Source organism: Physcomitrium patens, chromosome 9, assembly GCF_059467195.1.
Source record: "Physcomitrium patens ecotype Gransden chromosome 9, ASM5946719v1, whole genome shotgun sequence".
NCBI lineage: Eukaryota > Viridiplantae > Streptophyta > Bryopsida > Funariales > Funariaceae > Physcomitrium > Physcomitrium patens.
In genome coordinates, this window is record NC_143418.1 from 9542591 (window position 1) to 9553622 (window position 11032).

Here is an 11032-nt window from a genome sequence, read left to right on the forward strand (position 1 = left end):
ATGATGATATGATATAATATAAAAACCAAAAGATTTAATATCAACCAAAAAAATGATAAAATGTCAAGTTTACTATAAGAGAACAATACTAAAATCTTTGTATAATACTTTGAAAATTAGAAAGAAATAATCTTAAGCTTCAAATATTTAATGTCATCTTTGACAAAGTGGTCTTGAATTGATATAGACTTGAAAGGCCAAAATTTTAAAAGATACAATTATAATTACAATAAAAATTCTAATATATAATACTTTATATATATATATATATATATATATATATTTAAATGGAAACTTTGAAGAGGTATCAAACCATCAAATAAAACTCATGAATGTATATATTATAAATTTAAAAGCCATATTATATATATATATATATATATATTAAGAATGATGCTTATTTGATGTTTACATTTCTATATTTTAAATTTAAAATATTATGAATGTTAAAAATAAATACAAACTTTTTTTTTCCACTGAAGTAAACCAAACTTCATGTTGGAAGTAGAATTGAGAGAGATTATAGAAGTATTTGTGTGAATATATATATATATATATATATATATTAACAAACACACATCCATTATATAAAGAGAATGTAATGTGATACAACTATAATTATCAAAAGAAATTCAAAAGAATGTTTTTCCAATTAACTTGCTTCAAAGAAGAAAAAAAATCAGTTTTTTGATGGATTTTATTTTAAGATTTTCCCTCCTTTATTTTCTCAAAATGTATTGCGTTTGCAGTTTATTTATTTTCAATAAGGAAAACGCATATCAACTCACTACACATAGACGGGCAAATGCCACCATCACAATTCCAACAGCATGTCATGTTTCTTGCGGCACAATGAAATCACAATTATCCTTACTTTCCCATTTTTTGGAAATTTCTGTAGAGCAGAAAATAAGCATTCCGCACGTTCCCTTTTTGAATACAATGTTTGTATGAACACACTCTCTACAAGGGGGATCAAGTACGTGACATCCAAGGACGTTGTACTCATGTATGTATTAAAAATAGAGTTCATTACTGTGCATTTCTGTACAGTGGCCTTCAAAAATATTATGCTGTGTTGCTGGGGAGCAGGCAAATGCTTCTTTTGATTCAGCGATCTTGTACTCCACTTCACGACCAGTAACTGATCCACAGTCTTGCTCAACCGGCACTCAACACCCACTTTCATTGCCATTTTTAATGTTACTGTTGTGTACATCTGTGCAAGCTCTTGTTCCTACCCTTGACACAACGATGAAGCAGCTTTTACATCCTGTCAGCACCCACATGAGAACTAGAAGGATTGCTGTGGTTATAATCTAAAGTGAGAGTGATCACAGTTTCTGCATCTTTCGCAAAGTTCGTTGCATTACTTGAAGATTCCTGTCCTGAAGTCAGAGTTCACAGGAGTGCCAGGTCTCCAATTGCCAAAGAAGGAGGCCGTACTTGCGATGTCAATGTAAGCATGCCCTGCATGGCATGAGAATATTGTCGGTGGAGATGTGAGCTTTGGCAAGTGTACCACATTCAACGCTTGTGTTTCCCTGTAGTGAGTGGGGTTTTTTCCACGTAGAATTCGCCTTTAAGAGTCTTCATCACGATGGATATAACGGACCCACTCTAGGCACCTTTTGATTTCTTTATCCTGCTGTGTACAGTGTGGGCTGCGCACTTCAGATAAAGCCCGAGTATGCAAATTTGGTATGAGAACTCGCCTCCTCTCTCTCTCTCTCTCTCTCTCTCTCTCAGAAGTTATGATTCTAATGATGATCAAGTACTAAAAAAACTCTGGCTTTGGTATGCATGTTTCATTGTATCATAGGTCGGCTGCTAGTTCAATTAGTATGGAGTTGAAGGGAAGTATCGGTCTACAATGAGACATTGAACTTCATTGCTACTGGGCAGGAAACGAGTGTTCAGTCTGCTGGGAGCATCGACATTTGATTCCGTTAGCAAAGTTTTCTTTTGCGATTGCAATGACAGCAGAATGGTGTAGGGAAATGCCTGATGAGCTTCTGACGTGAAGGCATCTCACCAGGTCCATATTAAGAAGCATGACAGGAATTTAGTGTTATACAATTTGCTTTTGTGAGCATCACTGAAGCTTTAGACGAAGATTTTAAAGTTGTAAATCGACAGCTTTCCCTTCCAGATAGGCTTCTGTACGTCAGGGCTGCAGTTCACACCGCCATCCGCAGGTTTTCTGTACAGCAACTGCACCAAACCGTTCCCCTATGCTAAGAAAAATCATCTACTGCACCTTGAATAAGCTTGACGAATAGGGAAAGATTGCGACCTCCCTGATTCGCTAAGCCTTTAAAGATCGCTCCAGTGTAAAGTTCATTCCTTCTCAAGTCAAGTTTCGCTCAATAGAATCTGCAAGCATCCAACCATTCTGCCACATCCTATCTGCCAAAATCTGGTGTGTTTTAGCTTTTGTAAGCCTGCAATGTATGTGTCCTGCTCGAATCCACCTGGCACATGTCCGCAGGGAAGGAATATCACCCACAAGTCAGAATGTGATACGGCAAGTGGATCAACATCATCAAAATGGTTGTGGGGGTGAGTGTCCAGGGGTGGTCTCCTTTTTAGGTGTCCTCGCTCTTGGAGGATCTGCGGGAGCTCAAGTGGTAAGACATGGCTCTCCTCACTGAATCCGGCTTTGACGTGGTAAAAGATGTTCGCAAATCCTTAGTTCATTTTGTTTCACTTTATCTTTGGTTATGCAGCTGGAAGGGCATTCTCCTTCGTCAGCATGAAACTGGTGTCTCCCGAATACCCCCACTCCTCAGAGTGACATCTTCGTCTTAACTATTTCCGCAAGGAAAGTTTCAACACGGAAAAGACCGCTGAGCACTTGGGGATGTGGTACTATTAGTGTCATTCTGAGGCGCCGTATGGTGCAGTCTCATCAAGACTTTTGATAATTTTGAAGCTGGTAACGCAGCTGTTGCACCATTGGCACTCAATAATCAAAGAACGTTCTTCCACAGGAGTTAATACAATCCGAAGAGCGCGGATTGTGTATCCTTTGTGGAAATTATTATGTGTTCCTTGGTCAAGTACCACGTTCTCAGCTGAAAATAGGGGCTGAGCTGGTGCAGTTCACATATTTCCGCATGGACAAGCAACTTGCTATAGTTTTCAACAACCATTATTACGCCAGCATAATGGCATGTCAAGGGTTGCTGCACAACTATGATATTGCCCGGGATTTATGAACGAAACCATACGTGGATGCGTACGTCAAAAAACGTTTGCCGCTGCTTTCACCAGGTATAGTGTGCATAACCCTCTGACTGGCACCCGAGGCAGGTATAAAAGCGCTGCTCTTGAACTCTTTAAGTGGATCAATCATTCAAAAATTGGCTTACTTGCAATAGAAAACCCAGAAGCCTATCATGCTCCAATAAAGCAGGTCACGAATTCTTCAGACGTAGCTGCGAACTCCATGTGCAATGCAGCTGCCTTCATACATTGCACAAGTCAGATTTAGTTGCAATTGTGCAAAATCCAGTCTATCATATGCCAGCTTTGCTCACATGCACTCAGCTGAAAAAATCAACAAGATGTACAGACATTGAGCTCACATAGAATCTACTGCGATTCGAGCATTACTTCATATTGGATAGACCACTTGCCAAGATTTGTGGAGAACAGAATTACTGCAGACTCCTTAAGTCTATGATAAGGAAATATGACGCAGAGTTTGAAATGTATTTACATCTTAAGAGAGGGCCGCACCACGGATGTAATGAAATATCAATACGATGTTCGTGAAACCCAGCGGCAAGCTGCCGAATCGATCTCCACTCGCAAATGAAAAAAATGAAAAATGAAAAAATAATAAATGAAACTTGATGAGCATTCCATCACATATTTAACTAATAAAACCAGACACTACGCTCGATCTTAGCCAAGAAGTTAAGAAAGGAATGCTACCACCTTCCCAAACTACCCATCTTCTATCTCAAGATTCTATAAACCATAATCAACCCACATGGACAAAAAGTTCTGTCGTCACACCAGGGCCAAGAGAAAGTACTGCTGTTGTGACTAGAAGATACACGATCATACAATACGCAAAGGAAGCGTTGGACAAGTATATTCGTAATTTGTCTGCAAGGTACTGGACTCTGGTGTGGTTGCTGGCATGGCAATTCCAACTATCGATCTCAACCGTACACCGTGTTGAAAGCTTCCAGCCTGGCCAATTGTGGGGTCAAAGTCATCACCATCAAAGTGCAACTGTGTCCTTCCAAAGGATCAAACTCAGTTATCTTCCTGTGGAGATGGTTGTCCAGATCTTGCACTGCACGTAGCCCTGGTTAACTATCGAAGAAGTCTATCATGCCAGTGGGGTCTGCACAGTTACGTACCACTCAAAGATTGCTTGTAAGTTTAAGTTGCAAACGTTGACAATAAAGAGCCCCATCAACAGTTGAAAACCTAGTTCACCAAAACAGTGCAATCGTACCATGAGAACACATACTTACATTATGGCAGAGGCCACAAGAATGGCTGCCAGGGTCAATCATCACACAAGGAACAGAAGATATCACCGTCGACTAAGGTTCCTCCGAAAACTTTGCAAACAGATTCAACACGCACAATATACCAAATCTGGAAACATTCCAACATTCCAACAAGGACTGTACTCTGGGAACAAGACCGCCTGCACAAGAAAAATAGAACACAACGTATCCTCCACCTATATTATATCCAGTGCTGAACATGCTAAAAGAAATAAGATACCATTCCACAGCAAAAATACCCAACTATGCATGAATAACTGCGATCCCTAACACACCTAGGCCTGGATATAATCAAATAAACATAAATAAATAAATAAATTAAGATATGAATACAAGTAAGAGAAACTTCCACATCGCACATTCCTGGTACACAACACCTGCGGAGCAACATCCACGACATGATCTTGACTTAATCGTCATCACCAGAAGCAAATGCTTCATTGGTAATATTGACATCGATCATTGTACAGAGGTTTTAACGTCCGAGAGCATCAAGCTTGCTCCCTTCCACAGAGCAAATGCAACAACACTGCATCATAGGGTTCTAAAAACCAATCCAGTTCAACAACTGGAAGTGGATACTACCTCCTCCTAACCATTCTGCCATCACAGAATTGACGAGGTCAAATAAGTAATATTCATTCTGACAAATGACCCTACACAGCATGACCAGCTCTTAGTCGTTCTAGGCATTCTAAAATCGCGATCCACAAGGAGCCAGTAGATGTAGAGGTAGCTCCCAGCAACATAAGTATGCTCCCACTGCACTATCTAATACAAAACCGACTAACTCCTAGTCATCCAGCACACCTATACAAGATCACTGTTGGATCCAAAGCTTGTCCAATCCTGCAGCCGCTCGCTCTCTCTTCCACACCCCACCTGCGCTGCCTCCAGCATGCAGCGTGAACCTTCACACCTCTCCTTCATCCCCATGCCCCAATGCTTCGCTCTCTCTCTCGACATCGTTTGGGCAACCAGGTTCGCATCATTCGCACCATCCCACGCGACCTTTTCCCTCGCTTTGCTCTTCCAACGGAGCCTCCACACGTACGAACAAGCTTGCCGCTTCTTCCGTACCTTGGGAGATGATCGACAACACCCCACCATCGACAAAAATCTCCTTTCTCCATCCTCTCTCTCCTCTCGCGCCGCCACTGCCTCACCCCGAGCTCGTCGGAAACAGCGACAGCAGCCGCCTCGGAGGTGAACCCGCTCGGTTCTCCACGTAGCTGTGAGCGTTCTGGCTCTGCGGGCTCGCGTGGTTCCCGTTCTCGCTCTCCGATATGTGCTCCGTTCGGTCCTTCGTCGCCGGCCGTTGCACAAACCTCCTGTTCACTCCATCGTATGACATCTGCTCGTACCCACCAAACTGTGCCGTCCCCAGAGGCCCTACCCCCCCGCCTGGGAATGGCATCGCCACCCCCACCGCTGGATACGACGCCGGACCCACTTCCTCCCTCTGGTTCGTCATGTATTGCATCCCCAAGTTCGAAGGCAGCGAAGTCGACGCGAACAGCTGATCGTTCGCCATTGGCCCGTCCGACGGCAGCCCCTGCATCCTCTTCAGATACAGCCGATACTTCTGCAAGTGCGACGCCACGTTCTCCCGCGTCAACCCTTCCACGTTCATCAGCTGCATGATCGTCTTCGGCACTGCGTTCTTGATCCCCAAGTGACCCACCGCATCCACGAACCGCTTGTGCAACTGCGGAGTCCACACCAGCCGAGGCCTCTTCAACGTCCGTGCGTTCGCCTCCTCGTTGCTGTTCACCGGACCCCCTCCCGAGTCCGTGTCCTCGAAGTCCGAATCCGCCAGCTTCCTTGCATTCTTCGCAGATCCCCCGCCTTTGCTGCTATCGTCCCCCCTTCCCCCGTACGACGAGCTCTCCGGTCTCCTTTCATACCCCGACCCATACCCTTGCAACCCGTTCTTCATGAATGGAAGCCCCGAACTCTGCTCCGACCTCCCCTCACTCGGGTTGTAAGTCGCCCCATCGCTCCCACCTCTGAAAACTCCCGACATCGGGTGCCCTTGCGAGAAACTTCCTCCGCCATGTGAACCTGACCTCTGCCTCTCAGCAACCGTCACTCGATCGCACTCTCTGTTACTGCAGCTGCCACCGCTTCCTAGTCCTAGTCCTAGTCCTACTTCAACCTCGGGTTCTGCGGTCCCTCTCCCGTCTCCTCTCGCGTCGCCACGCCCTTCGGCAGTGAAGTCTGCGGTAATGCTCTTGCCTCTCTTATCAAATTGACCGACACCTCTACCATCTCTGTCATCTCCAGCCTCAGCTAGACACCCATACACCCCTGCAATCATAAGTCACGCATATCAGCGCCCACTGCTGTAAAACGCGAACTGCTGATGACGTATAAGCAGGCACTCTCTCAGCAATAGACTGTTGTCAGATTCTGTTTCCCGCACAATAACACCAAAGTGGTTATTCCTCTTATTATCAACAATAAACCACCGCCTACACCGTGTTAATATAATTTGCCAGCACACGCTTCCAAAAGTTGAACATCGATATTCGACTGCAGCTGGTATGCACACAATTCAAAGCTGCAAATTTTTCTGATACAGCCAACCAGCAGACTCGCATTTCATCCAGGCACGGATCGTGCATTACCTGCATCATTGCGCTGTTTGAACGGTGAGAACGGATCAAAAGACATCGAAATAGAACTTTGAACTCGCAGGTCAAGCAAACTGGGCCGGGTCTCTCGACTGACGTGGGCGGCGGTCTTAGCCAAGTCGGGCATTATACTGAAGGCAGATGCCAGAACAGGAGATATCAGAGACTTGGACAAAGGCGTCACCTCTTCACCTGTAGGCAGGCTATGATTCCAGTCCACCACATGGTCATCCTCCTTCATCGTCATGCCTAAAGCCCTAGCTATCTCAAACGCATGCATCAAGCAACACCTTCTACCCTAAACCTCGCTTCGCAAAATCAACGCTGAAACCAGCACGCTCAAAAGCGCGATGGTCGACTGAGTACACAGCCACTAACCTCCTCACCAAACCCTGTAAATCCTAAACATAAGAGTAATTGTAAAGATCTAACCAAACAACCGCCGTCACAAGCTTCTAATAGGGTCTCGTCGCGTCAGCAGCCCCATATCTCCAAGTTTACTGCAACAATCACCATTACAAAATCCAGCTTCAATCAAATGCCTTCACCCAATGCCTCCACCCAATCCATCGTCCAAAATTAGTTTTATCAGTACTGCCCCTGCTTAAGCACTATTCCGAGACACTAATTCCCCGTAGCAAAAAATGAGCAGAGAATTGCAGAAGTACAAAAGTAAAACACAACTTCCGAGCCAAGTTAATAATACACTATCTCCATACGACCTACATTATACCATAAACGCTGTTGAATATATTGCTGCTGCTAAATTTCACTTAAATCACCTCCGACTCTCGCCCTCACAATAGCATCTACCTAAAATGTACCCCGCCTTCAATCCACCCTACTCATCATCCCTATACCAATCGGACTGTGCTACTGTTGGAGCCCGTCAAATTGCTCCGCTTCTGCCACATCATCGCTTGCCACCACACGCCCACTACCACCCAATACCCCACCCGGCACCTCCACACCTCACCCAATTTCTCCCGCCCCATACCCTCTCGCTCTCTCTCGCCTATCTCTCTCCTTTTCTCTCTCCTTCCCGCTCTCCTCCGATCTCCAAATGCTCTCTGCACCACACCAGATTTCGTACCTCAGCCACGCCCCTTCTCACCCACACCTCCGCACCGGATCTCTCCTCCGCAGATACGCATACCCCCTACCGTGCCGAGCAGCAAACGGTGCGCCCAACGTTGCCATCCTTCATGCCCGTTCCACCAACATTACTGGACTTGCCCCAACAACTCGCCCTCGACGTCTCCCCGAGCGAGCCCTCATGCACGCAACCACCTCGCCCTTCTAAGCTCCGTCTCTGAAATCCGTCAGACCGCGCTCTGACCACCCACCCATATTCCACGTGCCCGACCTCCCGAGTCCACCCCACCCACTCCAAATCTCCTCCGCCTCCGAAAAACGGTGCCCAAAATCTTCAAACCCCTGCAACCCCACTGCACCTCCACGAACCCCCTCCCTCCCCGGCCTTACCACCGTGGAAGCACCTCCTCACAACGCAATCACCCCGCACTTGCAACAGCAGCAGCAGCAGCAGCATGTCGAGCTCTCGTGGCTCTTCGCGCCCTGGCGCCCCAATTCAACACTCCCCTGAACTCCTGCTCGCCGCCCGCTCCACAATCTAGCCGCTCTCCTGTACCAAGCGCCCCGAATCACGCCGCCGATCCCACGGCCTTCCCTCCCAACCCGCCCAAAAACAAACTTGATCCCAAAATACGCGCGATACGGGAAATCGGCCTGGTTTGCCCTCCATCTGGACCACCCTCCGTCCCTCCCTGTCCTGGGCGTCGTCGCCCCGACACACACACACAGCAGACAGAAGACAACGCCACCAAATCCTCCTTCCTAGATATGTAACGAACCGAATCACATCATCCGGCCCCCCATTCCACGCACCACCTCCACGAAGACCAACATCTCCCAGTAGTCACCAGTCAACATTTCCCTTCCCTCCCCCCACCATCATCACACTCGTAAAGCCTCCTCATTTCCTCTCCCCGGCCTTTCCTCGCTTCGCTCCAAATCAGCTCAACGTCCTGAACCCAACGCCCTCTCTCTCTCTCTCTCTCTCTCTCTCTATCCCTCTCCCTGTGAGAGTCTCTCTCTCTCTCATCCGAGCTCTCCACTCTTCCGTCCCACTTTTTTCCAATCCCGCAGCGGCGACGATGGCACCAACCGGAAAAGGTAATGGCAAGCAAGGAATGCGAAGTCCGGCGTGGGTGCTGAACAGATACCTCACTGCGACACCACCGCTGTTTACCCGATTCACCCAGCTCTACTACACTTCGACCCACCTCTGCGAAGCTCCTGTTTTACCGTCGGTTGGTACCACCTCCGCCCCCTGCCTGCCTGCCTGACTTGGTAGGTAGCAGTGGTCGCCGTGCAAATCAATTCAGTGTCTGTCTGGCTCGAGAAATGTACCCGCCCCAAATTGAGGCAGCATCAAGTGTGAATGAGTGCGTCTTGCTGCGCATGGCCTATTTCTTTCCAGATTGTCCATTGCCCTGCTATCACCACTCTAGATTTTTGCCCTTGTTGGGTCTCATCATGACGTCAAATTTACTGTGATGGAAACGCGGGACCCTGTTCCAATGTCCCCTTCCTCCTGTTTTCAGGGCATTGCCATTGTCTTCGCTATAGCGTGGCTGTTTCTTTACAGATCTAGTCGATTCTTAACTTGTGAGCTTGTTAATCCACTCTGCCATGGCCTGCATGACTTCTGCTGCCACCGTAATGTTGCTCTTCTGTTGCAGTTTAAAGTATCGTTGTACTCAACCGTGATTGAATGCGTAGACCTTGATTCAGTAGATCTCCAGTGACTGTCCTTTCTCCTGCTTTCACCCTTTTTTTACTTTTTCCTTTTCCCCCCCCCCCTATTTCATGGTTTTATGTTTCGCCTTCTCTTTCCAGTTAACCTGCGTGTTGGGCCCCCCCTACATTTCCTTCCATGATTGCGTCAGTTGAGTAGTTTGAACTCAGAAGCCGCTCTCGGAGTACGTAGGGAAATGACTATTTTATCCGTACAGGGCATTTGGTAATAAGAATATACGATGCCGTCAATTTCCAGCATATCCAACCAGGGGATGAAATAACAGACCAGTGGCACACGCCTCTTAAATAGGGGGATCCATTTTAGGGCAGCAGCAAAATGAGAACCCGAAACCCCTATAACAGACGGTGGATATTCCGTCGGTTCTCACATTAGCGAGTGGAGATACCTGAGGATAGGCACCCCAAGTGGATTTGGCTAGTCGAATAGCGCCATCTGTTGGTCAGATCTGCGCCAACCAGAGTATAATAACAATGTGCTGTGACCTCCTGCATGCAAATTAGATTTCAATCAGCAATTCCGTTTGAAATGATGAGCAATGACATGCAAATCTTGTGGACGACGGAATAATAACTAGTGGATGAACAATCTAGGACGTGAGCGCATGATGTCCTTTCACTTATCATTTTCCCTTTGCCATTTCTCCTTCACTGTTTCGTCATGATATTGGGCGTTCTGTCCAACAGATGAAACTGGTGGGTGTCGCAGTTCTAGACACCCTATTGGTGATGACCTCATGCTATTGTAAGCAAATGAGGTAAGGTGGTGATGAAGCAACTGTACCTGGTGTTCTTCTCCTAAATTTAGATTTGTAGTAAAGTTAGCATCGATCTCAGACAGCATCATTAGGTTTGGTGTAAGATTAGGGGCAAAGATCATGCCCTAATCGACTTTTAAAATGACCAATGAACTACCGAACTTGAGTTTGGGCCCTGGAAGTACTTGCAGTAGTCATTGGGATACCCACTTGTCTAGACCAGCGGTGGCTGATCCAGTTTAGGGCGATTCAGCTTCTATGT

General features: G+C 46.5%; 1 protein-coding gene and 1 pseudogene across 2 annotated transcripts; both read right to left on the reverse strand.

Moving 5' to 3' along the window:
• Positions 1–3733: 3733 nt before the first annotated feature.
• On the reverse strand, positions 3734–3937 carry LOC112287163 (U2 spliceosomal RNA; annotated as a pseudogene).
• A 1002-nt stretch (positions 3938–4939) lies between these two features.
• LOC112287146 (uncharacterized) lies at positions 4940–9440 on the reverse strand. 2 transcript variants are annotated; one of them, XM_024529893.3, is made up of 3 exons: positions 8265–9440; positions 7166–7671; positions 4940–6845 (listed from the first exon to the last, which is right to left on the reverse strand). In XM_024529893.3, the coding sequence occupies exons 2-3, from the start codon at positions 7449–7451 to the stop codon at positions 5698–5700; spliced, it is 1434 nt and encodes a 477-aa protein (XP_024385661.1). In that variant the 5' UTR covers positions 7452–7671; positions 8265–9440; the 3' UTR covers positions 4940–5697. The 2 variants fall into 2 exon arrangements, with proteins under 2 accessions (XP_024385661.1, XP_024385663.1); XM_024529895.3 differs by lacking the exon at positions 8265–9440 and having other exon boundaries at positions 4940–6947; positions 7166–7307.
• Positions 9441–11032: the final 1592 nt, after the last annotated feature.

Coding starts and splice junctions, on each gene's coding strand:
- LOC112287146 (XM_024529893.3), bottom strand. CDS start 7,451: ATGCATGCGTTTGAGATAGCTAGGGCTTTAGGCATGACGATGAAGGAG. Junction 6,846..7,165: donor CAAACAGCGCAATGATGCAG/GTAATGCACGAT, acceptor TTATGATTGCAG/GGGTGTATGGGTGTCTAGCT.